The 26,163-nt window shown below is 44.1% G+C and overlaps 1 protein-coding gene across 3 annotated transcripts in view; it reads right to left on the bottom strand.

Moving 5' to 3' along the window:
- Nucleotides 1-24,655, bottom strand: part of sdk2a (sidekick cell adhesion molecule 2a) — a 78,587-nt gene extending 53,932 nt beyond the window's left edge. For all 3 annotated transcript variants that reach the window (XM_068718825.1, XM_068718824.1, XM_068718823.1), the window contains exon 1: nucleotides 24,419-24,655. In XM_068718825.1, coding sequence (XP_068574926.1) covers nucleotides 24,419-24,575 — 157 coding nt within the window. In that variant the 5' untranslated portion in view covers nucleotides 24,576-24,655. The remainder of the gene's footprint in view (nucleotides 1-24,418) is intronic.
- Between the last annotated feature and the right edge of the window lie 1,508 nt (nucleotides 24,656-26,163).

Genomic DNA, 26,163 nt, shown 5'->3' on the forward strand with positions numbered 1-26,163 from the left:
ACAAGGAAAAGAAAATTACCTCTTTGACCCACTACAAAATGAATGTGGGCTGTGCTGCAAAGGCCCTCAAAGTCTGTGTGAGTCAGAAGAATTTAATAAATCAAATCCGAGTTTCATGCTCATCCTTTAATTTGTAGTAACCACACGGTCGTTCCAACCGCTGCTGCATTTCAACATCAAAACCACACCTAAAAACGTTGCAAGGGTCAGATGAGATCATACATGGTCTGGCCACCTCTGACTAAATTCCCCTGTTGGATTAAAATGCATCTCCAGGCGAATGCTATTCATGCTAATCTTTCATTATGTGAAGCCAATTTAATATTTTAACTATTGACATTGAACCAGCTGTAAGAATTTAAAAGCAGTTTGAATACTTGGGAGGTCTTGTTTTTAACCAGGTTAACCGATAAATATTTACTGATTCTACATTTACTGTTACCTTTGCTAGTTGTGTTTATACTTTGGGGTGAATTCTCCTTCAAGGTATTTTAAGCTTGAGGCCAGGGTATCGTAGATAGAGAAGAGAGAGCAATTACACCAAATAAATCCCCTTTACCACAAGCTAACCCACTTCTGAGAACTATCTTGCCCTTTTCCCCAGCAGAGGAATTCAACCCACCTCGTGACTCTTTCAGCAAACCTCCTCAAAATCCCTGACAGCCTCTGTCTGCAGGGATACTATAAGGCCGTCTTGATAAAAGCATGCCTCATATAAGTAAGATACGGTAACACTTTAAAAGCAGCCCACTCATCGATCAGATCAATATCGGCTATCTCACGCTCTTTCCTCCGTATGATAGGAAACATGGAGAGAGAGGACAGAGAGGAGGAGGGGTTGTGAATATTCGGCAAAAAGATCTCACTTGTGACAAAATCCAAAAGGAAGAAGCTGGACGAGGGCTGGTGAAGGCGCAGGAGGGAAGCGGGGTAAAATGGGAGATGGTGGTGGGAGGAAGTAGCTTGGCTGCTATTATAGCTCCCGGAGAGTAGGAACTCAATCAGCGGCCAGGCGAGAGGCCCATTGTGCCGGGGTGTAATGGGAACTGTGAGATTTTATTAAGAGAGAGCAATTGCATGTGCTCCTCATCAGGGTTTCCATTGTCGCACTGGTGGTCACAATGACGTCTGGGGAAGATAGAAACAAGGTATTTACTGTCTCACATGCGGAAGAATAGACAGCTCCCAGAAATAGGATTCCACTTTGACATTAGGGGCTCTGTTGCCTATAATTGTCATGGCATCCTCTTGTTCGATCAGTTTCCTTCCCAATTTCTCTCAGTCTATTATTCCTTCAGCTCTTTGCCTTTCTTACTTTCTCTCTTCTCCCTCTTTCTCTATAGCCATTACATTTCTTTGCTAATTCTTTGTTCCACAACTTTCCAGACTCCTTCTGTCTGGCATTACGGTGGAGCTACGCTAGCAGTAAGTCGAACTTAGCAAGTTTTGTCGCATTTCAGTGATTGCATGCATAGCAAGCCTGCACTGTGGCTATTTAGAGGAGACAAGTGTATAAAAGTGTGGGAGGACAGCACTGTGAGAAGGTGTGTCAGCTTGACTTGTGATGGATCCGGCCTTGTGTGTTTGATGCTGTCAGAGTTGGGTTCTCAAGAACAGAGATCATAAATGCAGCAGGGAACAGTGTATTCATTTCCTCCACGGTCAGTACAGATAACTATAGGTAAAGGGCATGTTGTTGATTGCTCTGTGTTTGCGTACAGCTTCATGGGAGGAAAAGAATAGATTTTCTGTCTGTATAGGTTAAATTGCAATTCCCTCACTGCTGAGATTCAACAGGCTCCTATTAACTATGGCCGGCATCACTGCAGAAAAATGCCCATCTTGTGTTCTCTCTTTTGTTCACTTTTAGTAAACTGGGCTTTACATTGCTGGTGTTTTGGGTTGGGTTCAAATAAGTACTTACCTACAAGTTTTCTTCATGATTACAATAATAACTACGACAGCTAGAAAACAGAAAATGAACAGCGGTCTGCTGTAGCAAATCCCACGTCTTTGTTTTCTGTCAGCATTTCACCTGACTTCCTCCTCTGCTACTGTCAGGCAAGTCTCAATTACTACGGCCACAAGAGGACAGTCTCGAAATATGGCCTTAATCTTCAAAAAAAGCCCACTGTTGTTGTCCTTTAAAATCTTTGTTTTAGAACATACTTTGTGTAGGTTGTCTTGGTTCAGCAAGGAACAAGAGTCACTGTCTGAGAAATAACTGCACTTGGTCTGAAATACAGTCATTGTGACTTAATTAAAGAAATTAATTAATCAAAACAAGTTGAATTGTAGATTGCTGCAATTAGCTGATCAAAATGGCAAATGTATTCTCTTGCTTTAAGAAAAACCTTTTCCAACACTACTTATGAAAAATTGACTTTGCAGCCTCACCTGACTGTGAGATTATTTTCTAATGAATTATGAGCCGCTATCATCACTCTCTGTCCTGATCTGGCTCTGTCCCAATAAATCCAAACCTGCTCCTCACTGGTCCTAGCCACTGCCTCTCCATCACGGCCAATCTGATAAAGGGATGAGAGAGGATATCATGTGTTCCTCACACAAATCCTGCCTGTAATCCGTACATTGTTGTTGTTCTACTTCCCTCACTGTAATCTCCTTGCAAGTCCATTCTGTCCCCCCAAATCCACCAAATATAGCATATCACACATCTCGGTCGGCCACAATTTGGGGGAGACAAAAGAAGAGAAAAGAGAATGTAAAAACTTTGGGAAGTACTTAGTTGTCTGTGTGAGATCATGCTGGTATGTGGCATAACACAGCTACACAAACTGGTCATCTGATAATGAGGCAGGGCAGAAGGGGGTTGGGGGTAGGATTACATGCCCCAACAGGGATGGAGACCAGCACAGGCCATATGTGGTCCGGCCCATCATAATCCCATATGACCACAACACACTTAAAGTCGAAGACATCTGAAGAGTAGAGGGCAGATTGAGGGATAGAAAGATGTGTTTGAAATAAACGGATGACATGGTGTTAAGGACAAATGTTACTTCGATCAACAGATAAATCCCCTACCTTAAGTCCATCAACGCAGTGGGCAAGCCTGAACAAAGCCCTGCCAAATGTTGTTTTCTCCATGATTTTATTTTTCTCTACCCCCCCAAGAGCTGGCTTGATTCTACCAGTGCTACGATCACCAGAGTGTTTTTTTTTCACTGTATAACAGGCTCCATCTGCTCAGTTCTGGGAATTTAAAGTGATTGCTGTCGCACATAATTTCTCAGATGCGGCTGGATATTTGTCGAGAGTGCGCCTCCAGAATGAACCACTCGAAGCGAAGGTAAAGTTGCATGCACACACACACGCACAGGTACCAGTTTGTCCCCAAATACACATACCCACGCAGAGCTACACACTTGAAAAAAAAACATCTTCAACTGGCCTTTATTTTTATCCAGATGCTGACAGTTCCAATCATGAATGGCATCTAAGCCCATTAGCATCAATACTAGGCTTTGACAAATGGAACAAAAACTTGCAAATGGATGCAGACACGGTGAGAGGCACAGTGAATTAAACTAACCTGAGAGGCACAGTGAATTAGACTAACCCTGAAACAGGCTCAATGCAGCACAGCTGACATAAACTATAAACCCGTAGACATGAAACAAAAGCATTGTTTTTGAAGTCTAAAAATACCGTGATGTATGAGCAAGGTTCACATCTGACATGAAATGCAATAGCTACACAGACACTTTTGTTTAGACTGGATGCTTGCCCGTGATTAACAAGGAAAGAGCCAGGTGTTGTTGAGCCTCAGGGTCAGTTTGGGGCTCTGCTGGCTGGTGGATAGTGGCAAAGCTCCACTGAACACTGTAAATTTGACTGTATGCCACAGGATTCAATTTACAAGCTGTTGGTTAAAGCTGGCGTGGTGAACCACCCCGTTGTTTGCACCAGGACACTGTCTGTTTTGGAGGCTTTCTGTCCTGCAGTTAACGAGCACTCTGATGAGAGGGGAAACTGTAATGGCCGATTACGGCTGTGATTATGGTGATAATGACTCTCTCGTGTACTCCTCACAATAGGAGAAAACCTGTCCTCACCGAGAGGAAGGTAAACAAATGAGGAAAAAATAAACTCTCAGTTTGCAATCCTGCAAAGCCTGGTGCTTTTATGTGACGTGCTGACTGAGGGCTCAGTGCTCTTCGCCTGTGGATCTGGATCCCAGTCAGGGGGATCACGCATGCCCAACACCCCACCAACCTTCTCTCATCACACACACACACACACACACACACACACACACACACACACTCACACACGCACACACGTCACTTACAAAGGTGTTCTCAGAGGTACACAAGGGTATTACTCTGTATTCCTGCTGTATTCTATGATTTTAGGGGTTATTCAAATTCATAAACAATGCTGCAGGGTATTTCTCTGTTTTCAGAAAATGCCGACTGAATATATTAAATTAATATCTCGACTTGAGTTTCTAATTTTGAGGCATTGGATGAGAAACTATAGCTTAAAACCAACATATGGTAAGCTGAGAGAACAGGTTGCAGACTGAGAAGTGCTTTAGAGTGGGTTTCAGGAATGATCACAAATAACTTATTAGGGATTTATTAATGGAAATCATGTTGGATCTTTGCACATCACTGTTTGTAATAACACACATTTCAGTATCTATTTGACATATGCATTTGGCAGGGCTTCGGAGGGCTGCACGAAGAGCAACGTCGACTCACAAATTCATCTTGATCAATCGCAGAAAGCAAAACAAACATTCACCTGCTCAACAATCCCAGAGAAAACAGAGAGCACAAAAACTCAGCGCTCACAACAAACATAGAAATTCACAGTCAACCAAGCACAGGGAGATCAAAACTCTCAGAGATAAAGGGTTTGGAGAGGACCAGAGAGATTTGTCTCAATCACGCCGGGTCCCCAGGTGTCCGGGGTGAAGAACCATCGCTTTTGTCGACAGGACTGAGATGACAGCGTCAGTTAGAGGTGAACAGCATTGAGCGTTCACTACAATTAATCTCTGGCTAGAGGCCCTTCAGCCACAGCTACAGTGTCAGTCTGGTGATGAGGTCGTGCTGAGTGACCAGGCTCTGTCTTCAGCTGATTAGTCAAGAGAATTTACAAAGCCGCTGCAACTGTGGGCAGCCGTTTGTCAGGCGCCCTGTAATTAATCCATTTCCATGGGAGTCTGCGGGGATAACTGAGGAGGTCCTTGAAAGGCAATCATTAGAAACACAAATACTGAACTGCGTGACACACACAAGACACAAGAAAAAGCCTATTTTGAGTGACACCAAGGTATCTGATGTGTTCCCCGCCCTTTACCTCTCAGTAAGAGGGTTGATTAGAGAAAGGCCATAGATCAGAGCCTGAAGCAGCCGCCACTGTGGGAGAGACAGGTGGAAAGCAAAGGAAGAGGACAAAAAAAAAAAAAGGATTGTTCTCTAAGTGGACTCATTTATCCAGCCTCTTTAAGGTCAACACTCGTCTTTTTGCCATGACAGGCAATATTTGAGAGTGGTAAATGGTTGACATTTCCAGGAGAATGTCTTGAAGTTGCCTTGCATAGCTCAGCAATGATGCGAAAGGTAATTCACATACAGTATCTACGGGAGGGGAAGAGGCCTATTCACCCGAGAGACAGCTGAATAACGCACCGTTATTTGACCCTTAGAATTGAGGTGAAGCGGCGCTATGCTAATAGCTACACTTCCCGTTGATATCATTCCGCACGTCACAAGAGGCGATTTGTGCTCAGTAACGGAGAAAATGGTTCTTCAGTCACACAGGTGTTTGACACCATGGCTGAGCGACACAATGTTATCTCCAGTGCAACCACAAAAAAACATGTCCAGTCTCTCCCTCTAGTGCAGCATCCCGCTCCCACCCGGCATGCACAAAGTCACCCAGTCACCCACACATTAAAGAGAGGCAGCTGCCAGAGCATTAGTGTCCAAAAATTTAGTTGAGAGACAGACATAAATAAGCATGACAGTTGATTTTGGGGACGCTAGGAATGCTGATTGACAGTGCTCTGTCGGCCGGATTAGAGACGTTCATTTCGTCCTGAACTCAATTATATTTTACAAAGGCTGACATCCCCAGTTAATTGCAGCCTTTCCACATGAGGGAATTATTTGCAGTTCTCAATTCCCCGGCCATGTGTACTCTGTTCCGCATGTACAGGCTTCATCTAATGTGTGGAAATATTGCAAATTAGATCAGTAAAAAAAGAAAAGAGGGGGAAAAAAAATCTGCGAAAAGTAAAAAATAAAATAAAAAAAGAAGGAAGTGTCGAGAGGCAGAAAGGAGTGAAATACTGGTACAACTTCAAGAGAGAAGCGTCTGGGTGAGTAGACTGCCTCCGTCTCTCAAGTGAGTCTGGATCTTAGCTCAGAGACAGCTTAGTTCAGAGACAGATCCAGAGTGACAGCATTGTGATGATTGACACAGTGATGAAGAGGAGAAGAGGGGAGGAAGAAAGGAGAAAAAGGTTGTGCAGCGCCACTGGCTCCACTGTAATGAAAATGTGAATCTTGCCCATGGAAGGATGTGACAGGAGACCCAGGCTGGGCTTGTGCTAAGGAGGTAATGTCAGGGAGGTAATGTCAAGGAAGCCCACAGGCCCATGTACAGGAATGTCTGTGTATGTGTGCTCAAGAAGTGCTTACACAGTTGAGTGTGTGCGTACATGTATGTGCCTGGGGTTGTTGGTGTGGGAATTAAATAAAAGACTTGGGCCATATAGCCTGGATTACCTCGCCGTTTTCTAATTCACCATGACTCCTCTTTCGAGACATGGTTGACATGTGTCACAGCACACAGTCAGATTATCGGGCCTCTAATCCACCTCTGAGGCCGACTCGGTGGGTGAGAGGGCTGCGGATGATCTGCCACACCAACAATAATCCAGCACCTAGCATTTCCACGGTGGGGAGGAGGGGGCACACGTTGTTGCTCTCCTTACTGTCACTGTTGCTGTATGTTGGAGGCGCCATGCAGCTTTGGATTAAGTTTGTTGCACTGGCTGACATGTGGACAGACAGCTGTCAGCAAGATGTGCTAAACCAGAGCGCCGTACAGGCCCGTATCTCTCTGCTACCCTTGGGCTGTCCCTGATCGGCGGGCAGCTAATCCCGTATCATTGTTTTGTGGTTGTGTTTGTTACAATGGGTATCCGTGACATCACTGGTGTTGACATCGGCTCACCAGCAAACAACGCCAGTGTTTATCTTTGTCTGTGAGATACCGTGTGAAAAACACTCCCAGATGGGAGCAGGCCGCTGCCAATGAGATACCAGAGCAAATAGGTTGACAGAACATATTTACTGATAATAATCTCATCAAACAGATGAATGGAGGTTCTCTTTTCTCAATTTTATTTTCAACAATAAACATCTCCTCTGTTGTGGTAGACCAGTAGGAATGTAATATAACATTCTGCATCCATCCTGGTAAATGCAGCGTGATAAACATGCATGAAAAAATGGATTCCCATTGTGCTACAGATAAACAATGATGCATTATATATTTGATGGCGGTGCCGGTCTGTGTGCTATGACTCACTCGCTGAGTGCGTTTGGGTGGTGTTGCTCCTTTCAGGGAAACTTGACACTGCTCTCTCATTTGGTCATTGTGACCCTACCGAGAAGCAAGTCCTGATTAGACCACAGCTTTTCAGATTTCCAGAAGGCTTTTATAGTTTTTAAGCTGATATCAGCAAGTATTAGACATGTAGTATTATGTTTTAGTAGATTATTGGAGTTAAAAGTATATTGAAAAGACCTTGGTGAGAAAAACATCTTCTTTCTCCAACTTGATAGGCGTCAGAAGGACAGCTGGGCAGCAGGACAGGTCAGGACCAGAGCAGCAGTAATCCAAGTGACTTCCTGCCACTGCAAGGCTCTCCACTTATTAAGACAGGCCAATCAGTCCTTGTGTCAATGTCAGGTCTACTAAAGACATACAGTGTAGCTTTTCTCTCTCACCTTAGAGGAGGAGAGTAGCTGGCCAGAGTGGCAGAGGGCCAACACTGGTTCAACCAACCGCCCATTAGCAGGAGTGAACCAGTGAAACCCAACCTCAGCAGACCTATGACTCACTACCGAGCAAAAACACGCTGCTTATTAAGCTCGAGCAGCTTCAGGTTAGTCTCCAGTGCTGTTGCCATAATGATGTAAACAATTCATACTGGTATAATTCTGCGAGACAGAATTATTTTGCAAGTCATTGTTTTGTCACTGTTTTGAGTGTGGGTGTTGCTCTCCATCTGGGATATAGGGAAGTCATTAACTGAGCAGAGCCAGTTTCCAATCACTGTAAAAGTAATGGTGAAATTGCTGGAAATTACATAAAACTAGTGTCTATAAAATCCATGCAGCAGCACTTATATCCCCCTGCTCCAGATGTTTGTTCAGGTCAGAGCTCATATGGTTGACAGATATTGAACAGTGACTAGTTCTTCATGTATAAGACTGTTCACAACAGAGAGAAACTGAAAAAATAACTACTTGATATCTACTCAGGCAGCCACTTACACCATAGTGTGGCCTCAGTGGTTATCACAATATATGAATGATCGAGAGACAATCATCATGATAAAGTGGCTCAGCTTGGTGTGTAGGGAATATGTAATGTATTCTCTATGTGTCCAGGCCGAGCTGTTCAAACACTATCTTTATGCTTGGACGTGTCCCGGGAGACAGCAATGCAGAGGTTAGACACAGAGACACAGATTGAAGACTAGCCACCTCTCCGCTACAGGGCCTGGCCACCAACCTCACAGAATTTTTTAATAGCACACTAAAATGCTGCGTAAAGACTAAATTGCTGCCCTCAATGGGCAACAGATGATGGAATTAAAGAGATTTAGAGCTGTGGGGGGAAATGGGCTGTGCATGTTTGATGTGGGCCTGGGAACGAGGGAAGAGAGGAAAGAGGGCAGCAGAGCAAACCAAGGCAGCATCTGGCCCTTGTAGGGACAACAGAGCTCTCTGGGAAGTCTCTACGGAGCAAGAAAAGGGGCTGACTGATAGCCCTTTCTAACACCCACTATGTGCACAGACCGGCACTCAGCTAGTAGTAACACCTGCTGCACCCATATGGCACTACAATATCACCCATCACCTGAACAAAACGAGAACATGTGAGACGTAAAAAAAAAAAAAAAGTTCTAGCTGTGCAATTGTGAGGCCACCACAAAAAAACACTCATTCCAACCCTACCCCAACCCCAGGTAACCATAGCAACCCCTCACCTGTCGTCTCCCTCGACAAGAATAGGCAGACAGCCAGGTCAGAGTGACATTTTCTCTAACTCGCAAACACACATGCGCTGCACAGTCCCCCATGCTCTCTCATATTCCCACCGGCAAATACATAGACACATACTCAATACATATATACTTATATATATATATATATATATATATATATATATATATATATATATATATATATATATATATATATATATATATATAGGATTTATCATCCGCCTTGTCTCACACCCTCCGTTTATTCTACTCTCATTACACTGTCACAGATGCATACACAGACATGCACAATAACACATTTTAGCCTCACTACTCCGGACTCAGAAAGCTGGCAAAATGCCTTCCATAGCCCACCGAAATGGCAACAGTTACCCTGACCTGGCATATTCTGAGCCCTAGTGTAAACGTGGCCCAGTATAAAGAGCTGGAGAGCTGCGGCAGCCTCTCTATTCACTCGAGACAAAACCTGGATCTGTGGCATGATCTCACTGGCTGGACGTATGAATAGAGCCAGCAATCCAGCAACGACAGAGCCAGTTAACTCTTATACTGTGAGGCTTTGCTGTATACAACATAGATGGAGAGGGAGGTGCTGGTGTGTAGTACTAGAGAGGGGGTAGACATAAAAACTGAAAAACTGGCACTGATGATGACAGCTCTGCGCTGCGTGTGCACTCATGATAGAGCCATGCGCCACACAAAGAGACTGGGGATTCCAGACGCACAGCTGCAATATACAGGGCGACAAGCAGTCATTGAAAACTCCAGCAAAAAAATTACTAACCGCAGCCTCGTCTCTTACAACTCTCCCACACAAACTTCTGCTTTTATCTCATCCCAAGTGTGGAGGGAAGTTAAAAATAATTCAGAGAAGAAAGGGGGGGCTAGCAGACTGACACATTCAAACAAGCTCTGGCGCGAGGGATGAAGCTAAAGCACGGAGGCTGTTGAGAAGTTTGGATGGGACAGGCGTTATCCTGGGTGATGAGAGGGGGATGGGCCTCACCACCTTGGCTCTCATTTTCCCGCCGCTTTCATCTCGCTGCGCACCGCAGACCCAGTGAGTCACCCAGCGAGCAAAACATAACCAAAACCAATAGCCGGCAGATAGTATCTCTTACGCTAACAAGCTTTTCACTTGGGGATACCATCAGCTCCCTGGTTTTCTCATACAGCTAATTAGGGATGGACTGAGAAGCAGACCTGAAGCTATCTATCCACCCTGTTTTTTTCCTCTTTCCTCTCCCTCTTTTTTCTCTGCGTCTGTCACTCTTTCTGTGGTTTTCCTTCTGTCTTTCTCTCACTCTAACACACACACACACACACACACACACACACACACACACACACACGCAGACACACACACGCACACACACACACACACACACACACACACACACACACACACACACACACACACACACACACCTATATCTGGATACAATCCACACTCCCTTCACGTTATGCGTCAATCTACCTCTCCATCTTCCAATCCACTACACTGCTGCCCTCACAGGCACTGTGTCCAGCTCAAGGCCACTACTGCTTCTTAATCCCATTAGACCAAACACAATCAATTATCCAGCCAGCCATAAGGATCTGAGAGCATTAAGAGGTTAGCTCAGGAGATTTAAAGCCATTGATGTCTATGACAGGAATGCACCTCTTGCCCCCCCTCCCTTCAGCCCTCCCTGCTTACCAGAGCGTTAGTGTCTGTGTACGTGTGTATGTGTGTCAGCGCGTGTTCATCAACATGACACCACGGAACCGACTTGAGCCACCATGCATTGCTTGCGGATCTTTAATCATGTCCCTGCCAGTCCCGGCAAATTACTGCGTTGTGATGGTAATCGATAAAGCGATAAACGCAACCAGGGACTGCAGCTGCTGGAGCGAAGAAATACCGCTGTGTGGCCACTGGTGGAGTTCTCATAATCATAATCATAATCTGTTCCCCTCTTGCCAAGAGTAAAGGAGGGGGGAAAGTAGAAAGAAAGACTTCTTTCCGAGAACGATGCACGCTGGTACACGGCATTAGCAGAGAGAGATGGAGGCATTGTGGAGACACAGGTGCAGGTCCATCAGTGCTATCAGGAAAATATAATCATATTGTAATCTGGACACTCACCCTCCCACCCCTGCTGGTCCATAAACTCCATGCCCCTCTGCTGCTCCATTCAGCGCTTGATCTCATACTCTCGTTCCCTCCCCTTTATCTTCCCCATAGACTCCACTCCTCCACCCTCCCTTCACTAACTTGTTCCTTCTCAGGCGAGAAAATTAAATATGATCATTCCTCTTCAAAGGCACTACTATTAGCCACATAATGAATATTCAGTTAATGTAGCAGAGAGACAAGATTGCGTGAGTTTCAGAAATGTGACAGCAAGAAATGAAAGGTGAAACTCTCAAACTGATTTTCAACGGCCTTACAGCACAACTTCAAAAAAGCAAATGAACGTGCACTGTTATATAATTTTCCAAGTACTTCATAGCAAAAATAACAAAACATGAATTATTACAAATACCTTTTAACATGAATGAGCAGTCCTGTGACATTTAACGATATGATTGTAGACCTATCTCATCAGAGTCCTATACATCATTGATGATTCATTAATTTTTCCAGTGATGAATCATTGATTATAGGGCTATTATGAAATACTTCCTCAAATCTCATGTCCCTGATGCGACCTCCGCTGGAAAATCATTTGGCTAAGGCTTGAAAGGCGCTGGAGCACTTGTGGCTCTAACTTTAACTCCACTCCTAAGGACTTGTCAGTCTGCGTTCCAGATGCAGCTGCCAAGCACCTTCTCCACTGGGATTCAAATGTGTTTCCTCATGCAGACACGATAGCCACTTTCCAATTTCAACTTCATCTTAAACCACCAATTTCTGCTGCCATGGCGGTGATTGAAATATGAAACCCTGCATATATACAGGCCATTACAGCGAATACAAGGCCCCAGCTGCTGTCAGTCTACTCGGGGATATGAGGTGAGAAGAAACAACAGGGATCAGCTACAGTCGCAACACATTTCTATTTATTTATTATTCAATAATGTTGAATTGGCCCCTGACCCCCTGCAGCAACTCAAGCCAAACTACCCTCAGAAGAAAATGGCAGCCTTGCTGAATCAGGAGGAAATCAAACAGAATCCCTGGGGCTCAGTGGTATGAGAGCTCAAATCTGACAGAATATGATGAGTCTCCCCTTAGAGTAAATCCTTTTTTGCTGTTTTTGATTCATGCAAACATAAGTCAAAAGCACATTCACATTCACTTTCTAGGGCAACACCATGAACAGGCATGCCAACACAGAAATAACAAGTAAATAAATGAGTCATCCCATTAAGCAGAATCTTTATGAGCATCCTAAAAAGTGATGAGCATGTTTCTGAGTTTGCCCCCCCCCCCCCCCCCCCTCTCTCTCTCTCTCTCTCTCTCTCTCTCTCTCTCTCTCTCTCTCTGTCTCCAACCCCACGAACCAACATGTTTTTTCAGGGGCAACATGTAGTGCTTCTATCTGTCTTTTAAGCCTTCCCAATTTTCAACAGAACAGTTTGATGAGTAGGTACTTCTAACCAAATTTCAGCTGAACAGAAACGATTATAAAGTAACAGTTGTTCAAGTGCAAAATAAATGAATTGAGTAGCATAGTAAATAGCACAGACACCAAAACATAGTGGGGGAATAGGAGAGGTGGGTGGGGATGCAGCTAACACACTGTTGTCCGTGGCTTTCAAGGTTGTTTCAGCTGTTAATTAGTTCAGTTTGATGGCTTGCATCCATGGGTGCAGTCTAACCCAGTTAAGTCAGATGCTCAATGAGTTTTCTCTGGACCTTAAATACTGTGCCGTTGCTCTACGGGAACCTGGCTCAAGGTTAGCACCATGGTGTCAGTCATGCCCAATGTCCGGCCCTCACAGTCTGCCATCCTCCTCAAGTGGCTGCCAGAGAACACTCACCAAGGTTAAGTCTGTCAGAGCCAATGAGTATCCCACTTATCTCAATCAAAGTCCTTCACAAATCTTTGAGGGATTGGTCCTGCCTGTGCTTCAAACTCGAGGAAAAATAAGGGCATTCACTTTCAGGGGGAAATGGAAAAGGAAACAGTGGCAATGCTGTTGCACCTAAATTGAACAGCTTGTCAAATAACATCTTGGATTATTAAGCCGCAACCAATCAAACAAAAATCCTCAATTAATCAATTAAAATTGTTGCCTACCGAGGGAAACAGATGAACACATTTGCATATTATTGTTTGCCATATCTCTCATCTGTGTTAAAGAAAGAACACACTCAGTGATACTAAATTTCTCTGATGGCCGTGGGGTGGGATGACTGTTTTGTATTTTTTAGGTCAGGGCTTTTGATGTTGATAAATACAAAAATTAAATCTTTTGAGAAACAAGCCTGTGTGTTACGAACTGCACATGTGATTGATTACTCTAGTCAAGAAGAAGAAATGTTTCACGCTGCGTATTTCTGCTACTGATTTCAAACAGCAGCTAGAACTAGAAAATGTTCTTCCTTGTAAATTAGATACAAAACAAATGCCTTTCAGTTAACATTGGTTCATTAATAATGGCCATGTAAGGTAATGACAGTGTTTAAATGTCGAACAACAAACACAAAGAGATAAGCTGACATATATTCATGTCCCCTAAGTGAGTCTGAAAGTAATGAATTGTGCGTTAATGACAATAAATTACTGCACTTTGTTTCCACAGGAAACAGTCTATAAATTGGTTGGCAGGCAATGTAAATGTGTTGTTTGTGCGGCATAAATCACCAAGTAACAATATGACACCTGTGGATTTTCAAAAGTAAGAGAAATCCTCTTTCAAACTGCCCACCCACCGCTCGATATTTCACGCATAATAATAAATGATCTATCGCTGTGACATCATGTACAAATGGCACAATTAGTTATGATGATATTGGGGTAACTATTAATTCAGGGACATACAGTGAGGTAGACGCAGGCTTTGATACATCACATAGTTTGTGTCCAGAGAGTAAATAGCGCAAAGAGGTGACAAGATCGTCATTCTTAAATGCTGGAGCATTTTTGAATTCATCATGCTATGGCATTTGTTTGTGTGTGATTGGGTGTGAGTGTGTGTGTGTGTGTGTGTGTGGGTGTGTGTGTGTGTGTGTGTGTGTGTGTGTGTGTGTGTGTGTGTGTGTGTGTGTGTGTGTGTGGGTGGGGTTGTTTGTCTGATCCCTCTATCTCCAGGGGCAGCGGTTCCCTCTCTCATCAACCATGCTCAGCCAATGTGACTGTCACTCCCAATCTGCACTGAGAGGGGAGCCCGTGCCTATTTTTATAAATGTATTCATATTCATTAGCCCTGAGTGTCATTCATAGCAGCAGTTCTTTAATGCGGTGCGTAACCATCAGAGGCTGGAGGAGCCTGCCTCCTCTCATCTCACAAATTAATAACACAGAAAATCACTGCAAAGGTGCCTACTGTCAAACAACAATAGCTCCTGATTTCCATCAACTGCGCGCACCTCCTTATTTCCACATGACGCACAAAAAACACTCATCAGTGGTCTCCCATTGGGGAATCTAGAGAAAAATGCCACTGTACAGTCCTTTGAAATATGAAATCATTAATTTAAGTGAGAATTAATTACAACTCTTTTTTTCCCTTGACCCACCGCAGTATTCTGCCTCATAACATCTTGGTGGCAGCCGGTTAATTGTGCAGAATAACTGGTGTGAACGTCAGGCAGCTAATGAGAGCAATTAGGCATCAGGCTCACATGAGATTTCACTTCACCCGCTCACTCAAAGACAGCACACTTTGCCTTGATTGGCTTGTATGTGTCACATAGAGCACATGAGGAATTAATTCCAGTCAACCAGAGCACAAGAGTCAAGTCTGTCCCTTTGACGGATACTCAGTGATATCCACTGCCATGACCGCACATTTTGATTTATACATATAGTCTTTTTAGGATCGTTAAGACCCATCATGTGTGAATGTTTCTCTCTGTACTGTATAGACACTTTCTCATGCACCATTTTGGGCACTGTGCCTTCTAAAGTAATGGAAGTGGGCTGCTTTTCACAGCCCTCTTTGCAATGTTTTTTTCATGGCCATTGTTTCTGCTCCACCCCACTTTAAATCAAGAGCACAATGCACAATGCCCCCCACCCCCCCCCCCCCCCCCCCCCCCCCCCCCCACCCCACCCCACCACTACCCGACCGTACTTCACTCTGGACAACATTAATAAAACAAGCTTTCAATGATGCAGAGTGCAACGCCACATTGGGCTCTGAGCAGTGGTGTGATTAAAGCTTTTAAACACCGCCACCCTTTGAGTTTGCATATGTCAGCTCTGCAGCATAGTGGGGTACATGTTGTCTCTGTCGTTTACCTCGTCTCTTTTTCTCCTCCTCCCTATTCCTTACTAATGTAGTGGGGGCAAGTAAAGTGCTTGGTCCACTTTAACATATAAAGCTACAACAGGAGCTCCAACAGTAAAATGGGAGTGGGGTCCAGGGAGGAAGATGCAAGTGGAAAGGCAGCTGCTGTGCTATAGTGATTGTGTCTATTGTACAGCTGTGCTTCTTCCCATCTTTGCGAACCATACAAACCCAGTAAACCAACTTATTCCACTCTGTTCCTTTACCTACAATTAAATTTTTCTGTGGCAGTTTTTCTTTTCTTAGAGTCACAATAGTCACTGTGAAGCAGGTCAAAGACACTGGCAGATCAGCATGCACATGCACTCAAAGAACCCATTTTTGATTGGTAATTTCTTCTCACAATTCCTCCCTATAATCTAATTACGGCGACCCCTTGAGTACAGAAATGGAAATAAAGCTTTTTAATTGAATTTCATGAAATTAAACATCGGCCAGAGCAACTTCATTAAAGTGATATAATCCCACTGACTCTCCCATTTCTGCTTTGTCCACAGGCAGAGAACATGTCCAGCATTGATATGTGCTCAAACATTTCCTTTCCCAGAACATGGAAATTACTCTTTCAAAGACCCCTACTTGCAATTGAAAATAGCAATTTGTGAAAGCTTTGAGGACAATGACACAGAAATTTAGCCCAAGGCCTCTGCAACAGCAACACAAGTCAGAGCAGCTGCAGCCATCATATAGAATCTGCTGACAAACAGCATGAGCAAACCCTGCCTTTCTATCTGCCCGTAATGCTCTTGCTTAAGTCAGGCATCACAAATCAGTTTTGAGCCATCATATGCACGTCACATGTGATGTAGATCTGATTTGGCTTTACTCTCTTGGGTGAAGCTCTGTGTCAGCCTAGAGTGTGTTCACATGTCTGCTGAATCTCCAGTGTGGAGACAAGGGGCCAACATTGTCAGAAGTCTTCCTGCTGCGGTACAGTGCATGTCCCCAACAGGGCACGTTTCTTTAGGTACGACTCTGTGGCTCTGAGACAAGAGGAGACAGTGACCGAAGCATTTGGGACATGGCAGTCCCCTGCAGAATTAAGCAGGCTGTGTCTCAAGCCCCAGTGACAGTAAAACTCACTCAGATCACAAAAGGCAGCACTGATTGCGTCTGACATGTGCATCCTCTTCCCTCAGATACAATGTCTTTGTTTTGTGTGGATTACTTGTGTGTAGGCATTTGTACTTTTGTGTACCCTGTGTGTGTGTGTGTTAGAGCGCGGTGTTTTTGTTCCACCCAGCCTACTTCTCTTTTAAAATTTGAAACTGTGACCTTCTTCTACATATTGCCTGTCCGTGAGAATATGTAGGAGCTAAAAAGGCTGATTCCGAATTGGACAATTGGACTCAAGGGATGATAACCAGAGATGTGTTGTGTCCAACAGGCCGAGCACACCACTGAAATGCAGGGGTGAATATATAAAAAGGCTGGCAGTAGGAGAAGGGGAAGGGTTACTGTTTGGGCTCAAACTGGGCACACTAATCCCTTTGATCCCCCCATTTTACTGTCAGCTGTTTCCTAGCTACCGTCGGATCTGCACAGAATTTAGGATTTGTGCTACTGTACACCACAGCAATCTCTACCCCACTGATGCAGCGCTCTCCTTTCTTTCCTCCGTCAATACCCCCACCCCCCCTCCACCTATTGCCTCCTCATAATGTCCATAGCGATGTTTATTTCTCTTTCTGTTCCCCTTTTCTCCATCCCTTCACTGCAGCTGGCAGTGACTGCGACATGGCATGGAGACAGGTTAAATTGGAAAGTATTTTGCACAGAGGGCCGCCAGAGCATGACGCTTCACGGTGAAAAAAAAAGCTGATTCTGATTTCGTCTATTCACATGAGACACCATGGCTGTGCCCCACTTTCATTAGTTGTGCTGAAAACAGCATTCAAATACTGCTTTGGTCTTTTGAGAAATCTCCCATTTCGCGATAATGAAACAATCCGTGCACGTGTGTGCAGAAGCATGTGTTAGAGGAAAAAATGTGTTTGGGTATTAGCGTACAGAGACACTTTTGTTGTGTGCATGTTTGTGCATCTGCTAACATGTATTAACGCAATAAAGGCACTTTTATTGGCTTCTGCTTTCAAGCTGCCTTTGAAATTAAAATAAATATGCAGCTGTATCTGCACAGGATCTCTTTCTTCCTTGTCAGTATTTATTGCTTTCAGAGGTGCAGTGCCCCACAGACTTCCAGCTTAACCTCTGAGGAGCGCTCCCAAACTGATCCTAAATCATTCTGGGCAGATACACATGACAGACTCGTTTTGCGTATTGGCAGATTCATGCTTCATTGTCAAACACTGGCTTTCCATGGAAGAGTGAATACAACAGGTTTCTTAATTTGGTGCCGCTGCGCCGTATTGATTTGCGTATGTACTGCACACCTACATAATTCGTATCACTCAAGCAGTCAAGCTCTCTGACCATCCCTGTTTCTCTGGAGCCTTTGTTCATTTTGTATAAGTACTTTAAATCTTACCAGTCAATTAAGTCCGTAGCACATAAATAATAATGCACTGATTCAGGACATTAACTGTTGAGAAAAATGTAGTCAGATATGTCATAACTCATTGTGTTCTCAAGAAAATGTAATTGTATAAATACCCTCATACCTTTGACAGTGTAAAAAACACCTTTATCACAGAAATCATCACTTTCTTAGGTCTGTAAATATCTCTCTACATACAATGTGCCCTAGGTGTAGAAAGCAGGCTTCCATACAGTGTTGGACAAAGGCTTTGTCTGGGCTTTGACTTGAATCCTGCCATATGGTTTCAGTCTCGCACCTGAAGCAGTTTCATGGCTTGTGCTGAGAGGCCAAGGAAAGGGAATCCAGATGCGACGTGAGCCATAGAAGAAGAAGCCTGCAGTACCGCTGTCAGCTCCTATCACCATCACAATTCTTAACTGACACTCTATTGATGTTAGAGGCAAGGACAGTGATCAAAGAGAGGTGTACATTAAAGTATTGCCATACTACAATGACAACCAGCTCTACTCAATGCCATGCATACCAGACAGGAATTCTTTATCAGCAAACACAAAAGTGCGGCTGTATGAGATTGTAGGTATGAATTTGTTAAGATTTATCTTCCTGTATGCCTTTGAGTGAACCGTGCTTTAACATCCACACAGACATCCCCTAGTGTCTCTGTTGCAAGCCATTTGTTTACAGTGAGGGTGGAGTTCTGTCAAAATGTGACAGGAGTGGGGAGGGCCTGATGTTAAGCTCTGCCTTATCTTTGGAAAGAGGAAGAAGGCAGGTGTTGGGTAACTAAAGTGATATCAAGCATGATATGGAATCCCATGTGGCCAAGAACAGGACAATGGGGAATGAGAGTCGGCTCTGGTCCTAATCAATACTGAGCAAACGGCATTGAGATGCAGCTAGAGGCATTTCGCCAGGCCCCCTAGCGGGACTCATAAGCCTGCTGCCAAGCACAGCACAAACTCAGCCCTGCAGATGGAGGGCATGGAGGCTCCTTCTCTCCAGATGAGACCCTGGCCGTGCAGAGGAAGTATGCCATGAACTGAAATAGTTTCTCCGTTCAACAAGCTCCTGCTAACGCGCTGACCCCTGACTCCACCTCCATGCACGGGGAATGGCACATATACAATGCTTTCTTCAAACAAGCAAGGTAAAAGTTGTCAGTATCAGCTGGAAAATGCAGCTTTGATTGTCAAACAAGCAGGTAGCGAAGAATACATTTTTCTATTCCTATCTTCTCCAGTTCCAGATGTGGTGGGGCTTGTTGTTCATCTGACTCACTTATACTTCCTTTTCCATGTTTCTGTATTGAGTTAAACAGCAATATTGGCATGCCTACCCCTGTCATCACTTGCTGCGTGGAAACTTGCTGGTGGTGGTTGGGAAACATAACAAAGTGTTGTGACTGGCTTGGTTTGAGGTCAGCAGAAGAGTGGAGCAGAATATCAAGATGTGAAGAATTCATTCATGTGAATGTACAAAGAAAATGGATTGGTACCACCAGTTGTTATCACTAGGAGACAAAACATCCCCCCCTTCCCCACACACTCCCCTCAGTTTCTCCTCGATTTCTCTACGTCTTTGCTTCTTTTGCCATTTTATTCACAACACAAGAATACACTCATCAGTCCCCAGGAGGGGCAAGCTGAATGAGAGCAGAGATTCAGTGTGCACATTATGCTGTAAAATGCATTGTTTCTCTCCACAGTTTTCTTTGAGTTGCATTTTGTGCTGTTTAAATGTTTACATGGAACAGCTTGGGGGCATCAAGACAGATGTATGGTCCAAGAAAACTGCCTCAGTACAATCCCTCTTTTCCCTGGATGAAAGTAATGACACTATTTTGAGGGCTTTTTCAAATCGCTCCCTAGAATGATGCTTTGATGAAGCAGCATGCACAACATCTTTGCTCCCTTTTCATAATGATATTAGACAAATTAAACGAATAGTGCCGCTTTAAATCCCTCTCCCTATCCAAGGTCATTTCCTTTCAATTTCTGTCCCAGCTCAGGGCCTGTTGTGAGACATTTCTTTTTGTTCTTGATAGTTGAAGAGGGGCCTCCTGGTCCTGTGTCAGATTGATTAGACTTTAAGCCAGGAGAATTAATACGTGAAGAATTTGTCTCTTCCCCTTTGTAGGGTTTCTCCGTTCAGTCTCACCAGTAAACAAGGAGACATGGAAACAAAACCACTCTCAGCTATGTGATTAAAATGTGCCCAGACCCAGGTTTACTGTGTGCCAATAACATTCTCAACACAAACTCACATCATAGTGATAAGTATTCAACAATACCACAGCAAAACTAAACTTCTGCACATTTCAGCCAGCTGCCCTAATATGGCAGCATGACAGACTCATGGTGGGAGATAGGACTCTTTGCCCCATGCAAATAGCCATTACCATAACCCTTTAGGCAAATGGCAATTACTGGGCAAGGGGCGAATGCCAAAACCCTGTGGTACAAGTTAATTTGATTACATTTCCATTATGAACTATAAACACAGTTTTGCTGCTCGACTGAGCCAATTAAAGGCCTCCTGAAGCTAGAAAACGTTGACAGCGCAGCAGCTCTATTGTTCTTCAACAATAAAGCAGATTGGGATCATTTCTTCCCCTTAAACAGGTTAGAGGCACTTATTTTTTCTTTCTTTTATGAAACATTAGCATTGTTATTATTATTATTATTTCTAAATCAAGGTATCAGGCTTTTTTCATTCATTTCGAATGTTGCTGCCAGTGAGCACAGATATTTATTTTTTTCTCATTCAGCTGTGATATGTTCCATCTTGGTGAATAAAGCATCCTGTGACAACATGAATAAACATGTGTAGACAGCATTTGGCAGCCAGAGAAAAAGCAGCCAACCGGCCAGACATGGGAGGCAGGCGCTGAAGACACACAAGGAGCCTGATTTGGAAGCCAGGCCGCCACAACGTTTCACCTGAGGCTGTGCAAGCCACTAGCTGGTCTTTCTGGGCATGATCCATGTTGCGACGAAAACAAGCATTTAGTCCAAATTTCAGCAGACATCTGTTAGCTCTCTGGAGAAGTAAACATGTTTAATTAACTATGTTTCGCCAAACAAGGGGATGCATGTCATTAATATGTACTGTGTGTAATTATGGTATGGTGACTGAGAAGTTACAGCGCTCCCACATCACTGTGCCCCATACAGGACTTGTGACGTGATCAAAGCGCTTTAAGTTAAGGAAAACGCAATGATTTCCTCACATATGGCTCAGGATTTAGTATCAAGTCTAAAATCAGTTGCCTGAGGCAAATGTTGCATCAATGTGAGTATGTAGGTCTACTTTTGTGGAGCTACATGCAAAACAGATTAATCTTTCCATTATTTGTGATGGAGTGTTTTACGTGTGGGCGCAGATGATCGGGTTTTGGACCAGTCTTTGTTGGAACAAGGAGATGCCTTTGATTCTATTAAAACTGTATTATATTTTTCTTGATGGAGTTGTGTAATCTTGTACACATTGATTTTTCTATCTTTCAGTGGATGTGTTTGCATGTGTGTGTGTAGTGGTGTGTCACTGATGTAGATGAATTATGATCTGGTGCAGGGAGTTTTAATCACACAAGGATTCAGAGTGTTTTAAACAAATGCTTTTTTGTAAGCACTGTGGATTATCATAAGATTTAAAGATTTGGAAATGCCTGACAGCTGTCAAGCTGCATAATAACGTACGTCCAGAAAATTATAGCAGCTGCCGGTTGGCAGAATGTCAATGCTGCTATCTAGATTAAAGCTCAATAGACAGGAACATACAGTAAGCGCCAGGAACTGCGCACACGCACACACACACACACACACACACACACACACACACACAAACAACATGATGCACATAGAAACACAGCCACTCACAAGACACGAGTAGATTTCAGCAGTAGAGGCTTTAAGGAGAGGTGAGAAGATACAGAGACTGCAAAGAGGCGAAGAAAGACAAAACCTCACATCTATTTACTTGCTATTTCGATGAGGGGGTCTAAATGAGTTTTAAAATGGCATGCTGAGAGCAGCCTGTGGCAGAAGAAAGCTACCCCCGTGGACTCTATCAGGTATCCTCTTGTACGCTGCAGCAGCCAGTGGTATTAAACTCAGCAGGAGCCTCAGTAGGAACCTGTTGAAAAACAAGTGCATGCTACCTCCGGTTCCCAGGGGCATCGGCTGCGTGTACATCGCCTAATTTATGACATCCTCAGAGGTCCTCCCTGCTCAGGGAATGACTACAGCCTCTCTAACTAAATGCACAGGCACAGCCGCACTGCCAGTCATTTGCAAACACAGGATGCCCCATGAGGATGAGATCGGCTTCCCACTTTGGACGAACAAGACCTCTCTGGCTTGTGAGAGGACCCCCTGCAAATAAAGCAACTGCGTCTTCACTGAAGAAGCTAAAGCAGCGATTGTGCGCTATAGAGGAGGTCCTTCTCAATTGAAAGAGCGTGTAGACAGAGGAGCGAATCTCTCACCAATGCTAATGCGCAGCCGGGAACATTCAAGGGGCCTGAATACCAACTGCAGGAAGAGAAAGAGGTCTGTTTGGGGAGGAAAGGTAAAACCCTGTGAAGTAGCCTTGAAGCGCTCAACAGATCCTCACAAACGGCATGTTAGCTTGAGAAAAGGATGGTAATAACAGCTAGAGGAACTGTGCCCTGCATAATAAGAGACGCCTGAGACTCTCTTAAGATAAGGCTGGGAGCACTTCAGAGCAATGCGACCTGTTCAAAGACAAACAAGCAAAGGATTATGCTGCTTTTAGCACTTTGGTGCACTGAGCATTGTGATTATAAGATGGGGAGTGCATAGAAAAGCCACCTCTCATATGAGTCAACTTCCACAACTAGACTTTTTTTCCCTCTTTTGGGACCTGTTAAAGTAAATGCCTCAAGGATCTGTACGTCAAACATGCATCTTTCTTTTGTGGTTCTGCATGACCCTCTGTAATAAAAACCATGACCCTGTGGTTGGAATTTTAAGCATAAGATTAAATGCCATTTAATGAGATTATCCGACAAGACTGCTGATGAAATTCACAGCCCAGTAAGCCTACACAATATACTTTTTCCTCCATCAACTCACCTTTAGGTCTTGTGACAACTTGCAGTTGCGCTTTTCCAATTCTGAAATATGAAGGCAGGAGGGATTTGCTCTCGCTGCTTTTTCTCTCGATCTACCATCTAGTGTGCATATCTCATTACCTTCTCACCGGTCAAGAAGCACATGTCATCCACTGACAGATGGCAAGTGACAAGACATACCAATTTCACAGTAATTGTATGATTAGTGTAGATCGTGTTCACGCCTTGATCCTCATACCTCTGACTGTGCTGGATGTGGATGAAACCTACATGTTGAGATTTATTCATTCTGCTCTATTACTTTCACATGGCCTGCAAGTGAGAGTGCAAAAATGGACATTAGGCAAATGTAACACAGCCTTCAAATAATGGCCTTGCCTCATTGTTCCTTGGTCATATTCCTTCTAATGACTGACTCTGCTACAATATTAAGGTGGCCTAGAGGCAAAAGGGGCTGCAAGCGGTGAAATTATGTTTTGAGGTTCCTCAGTCTGGGCCACTGGTTTTTTTACAGATTATATTTTTTTTATGTTGTAAAACAGTAAAACTGATCATGTGAATATGCAAAGAGTAGATTTAAAATCAGAACATTTTAAAGGAACATTGTGTATTAAATTGATTATCGGGTGCATTTTAAATTGCTCAAAATCACAAATCATTGAGGCGCATTTAAACCAACCAATATTTGCCACTTAACATTAGTGTCCAGCTCTGCAGAGGCAGGCTGTGCTTTTTTCTGTGTGTGTGAGCTTATGGAGCATGCAAGTGGCCTTGTGGTTATGATGTTAATGGGGAATTTGGCGAAGGCAAAAATGACAGCTTATTCACGTTGTTGTCTGAGGAAACAAATTTAACAATCGACTCATTTTATCTCATTTAGAGTGTGTCGGGCATCGGTCTATGACTGGTCGAAGTCTGGCTATGTGACCAGATCTGTTAAAGCAAACATTTATCATGTTTAGAACTGTTTTTGTTTGCCTAACCTTATTTGACACTATATACATTACTTTCTTTCTCGTGCACTTCTCTGGTCGCTTCCAGCAAACACGGTATAGCTACACTATGTGGACAAAACACTCAGAGTTGTGTATCTTACCTTGAGCCCGAGCGCTGAGGATACAAGTCGCCGACAGCAGAATCCAACAGGACACCCGCACCTGTCCGACCTGTCCAGTCCGTCTAGCTGTAACCATGGTCCGCGGCGCCACCGTCGAGCCACCGGTGCGCCTTTCCCGTCTCCACGCTGGGGACATGTTGCTTGGTGGCCACACACACACACGCACACACACACAAACACACACACACACACACACACTACCGGGAAGAGTCCTGGCTGCTGGCTGGTCCTGCGAGTCGGACTGCTCCTCACTGTGTGATGCGGGTGAGTGACTGGGGGCTTGTGGAGAGAGCGCGCTCCGTCAGAGAGCACCGGGCATGCAGACAGACACGCGGTAGTATGAAAAGCCTGTGGACAAGTCCCGCATGAGCAAGGCGGAGTCAGTCCAATTGAATTTGCTCGGCTGTCAAGTGTGCGAGACAGAATATTGACATCATCTTCTCACTGCTCCGAATTACCTCTGAATGTATCGCGGAAAGATTAGTGAAATAAAACATATGGAATATAAAACGAGATGGTGTAAATTCAATGCTTTTGCTCACATTTGTAAGTGTCATATGTCAGTCCTCTAAAATAAAAAAGACCAGTTATTATAGTTTTATAAATACCTTCCCATTGCAGCTGTCTTTGAGCAAGGCACATCAGCAAAGCCAGCAGCTCCATTTCATTACTCAGTGACCAGCAGTAGGTTGCACTGTGGCTCCTAGGTGTGTGTGTGTGTGTGTGTGTGTGTGTGTGTGTGTGTGTGTGTGTGTGTGTGTGCCTGTTTAAAAGTGTAAATAGACTCCACCTTCCGAGAGTGGTTGAAAAGGTTTTCTTGCGCTGAAAAACTACCTATGTTGTGCCATTGTGTCGCGTGGCCACTAACTATGTATGCGACTCTTTTTTTATTGCTTTTTAATTTTCAAATGAATTGACCATTACAAAGACCATAGCAGTGCGCGCAGGAGCCAAACAATGCGAGGGCAAGTGCTCTGTACGCTATTGCCACCACGCGGCGGCAAGTGGAAGGAGATATCTATTTGGACAGATGTGATTGATTGTTGACACATTAAAACTGAATGCCTGGGTTTCAAAAGCTACCTGATGACAACTAAATCTTTCCAAATAGCCGTTTTTTGGATGTTTCTACTGCCAAGGATAAAGCATTAACTGGGTCACAGACCAGCCCCGTTCTGTAAATTTGCTCCGCATTGGCCTCAGTTGGCACTGGCTCTGTGGTGTGGTTAAAAGTAGCACAGCCAAACCATTAGACAGCCAAAACGCATGGGAAATAGCTTACACCTGTTGTAATCCGTGAGTGCTCACCCCATCAGAACGCTTCCTATCACCAGACAAAGGATGAAAGGCGAGTTTGAGCACACAGAGCTGGTGGGCACATCTGAAAACAGAGGAGGGTACATGTGGGCTGTGATATCGGCTCTGTTGTCCTAGCTCCCTTTGAGCTCACTGAAGAATGCATGCGGGCCAGGGAAGGTAGCAGCTCTCACAATATCTCAGCCTTAAAAAAAACATACCCGTATGTGTGCTTTTAGTTTTTCACCGAACAGGGAACTTCCAAACTACTGTGCCATGAGCTACACCCTGCAGCAGCTTCTCAAAAAGCCTGTTAAAGTGTAAACAGAGGTGGTACTCTCTGTCTGTGTATAGTCCCACAGTGAATCTGTTCCCAGGTCCTTTGCTCTACAAATTACCAACTCTCCTTTGTCCCCACGTCTCATGAA

This window comes from Cebidichthys violaceus, unplaced genomic scaffold (genome assembly GCF_023349555.1).
Source record: "Cebidichthys violaceus isolate CVI_PGR_0920_01 unplaced genomic scaffold, fCebVio1.0.p SCAF_23, whole genome shotgun sequence".
NCBI lineage: Eukaryota > Metazoa > Chordata > Actinopteri > Perciformes > Stichaeidae > Cebidichthys > Cebidichthys violaceus.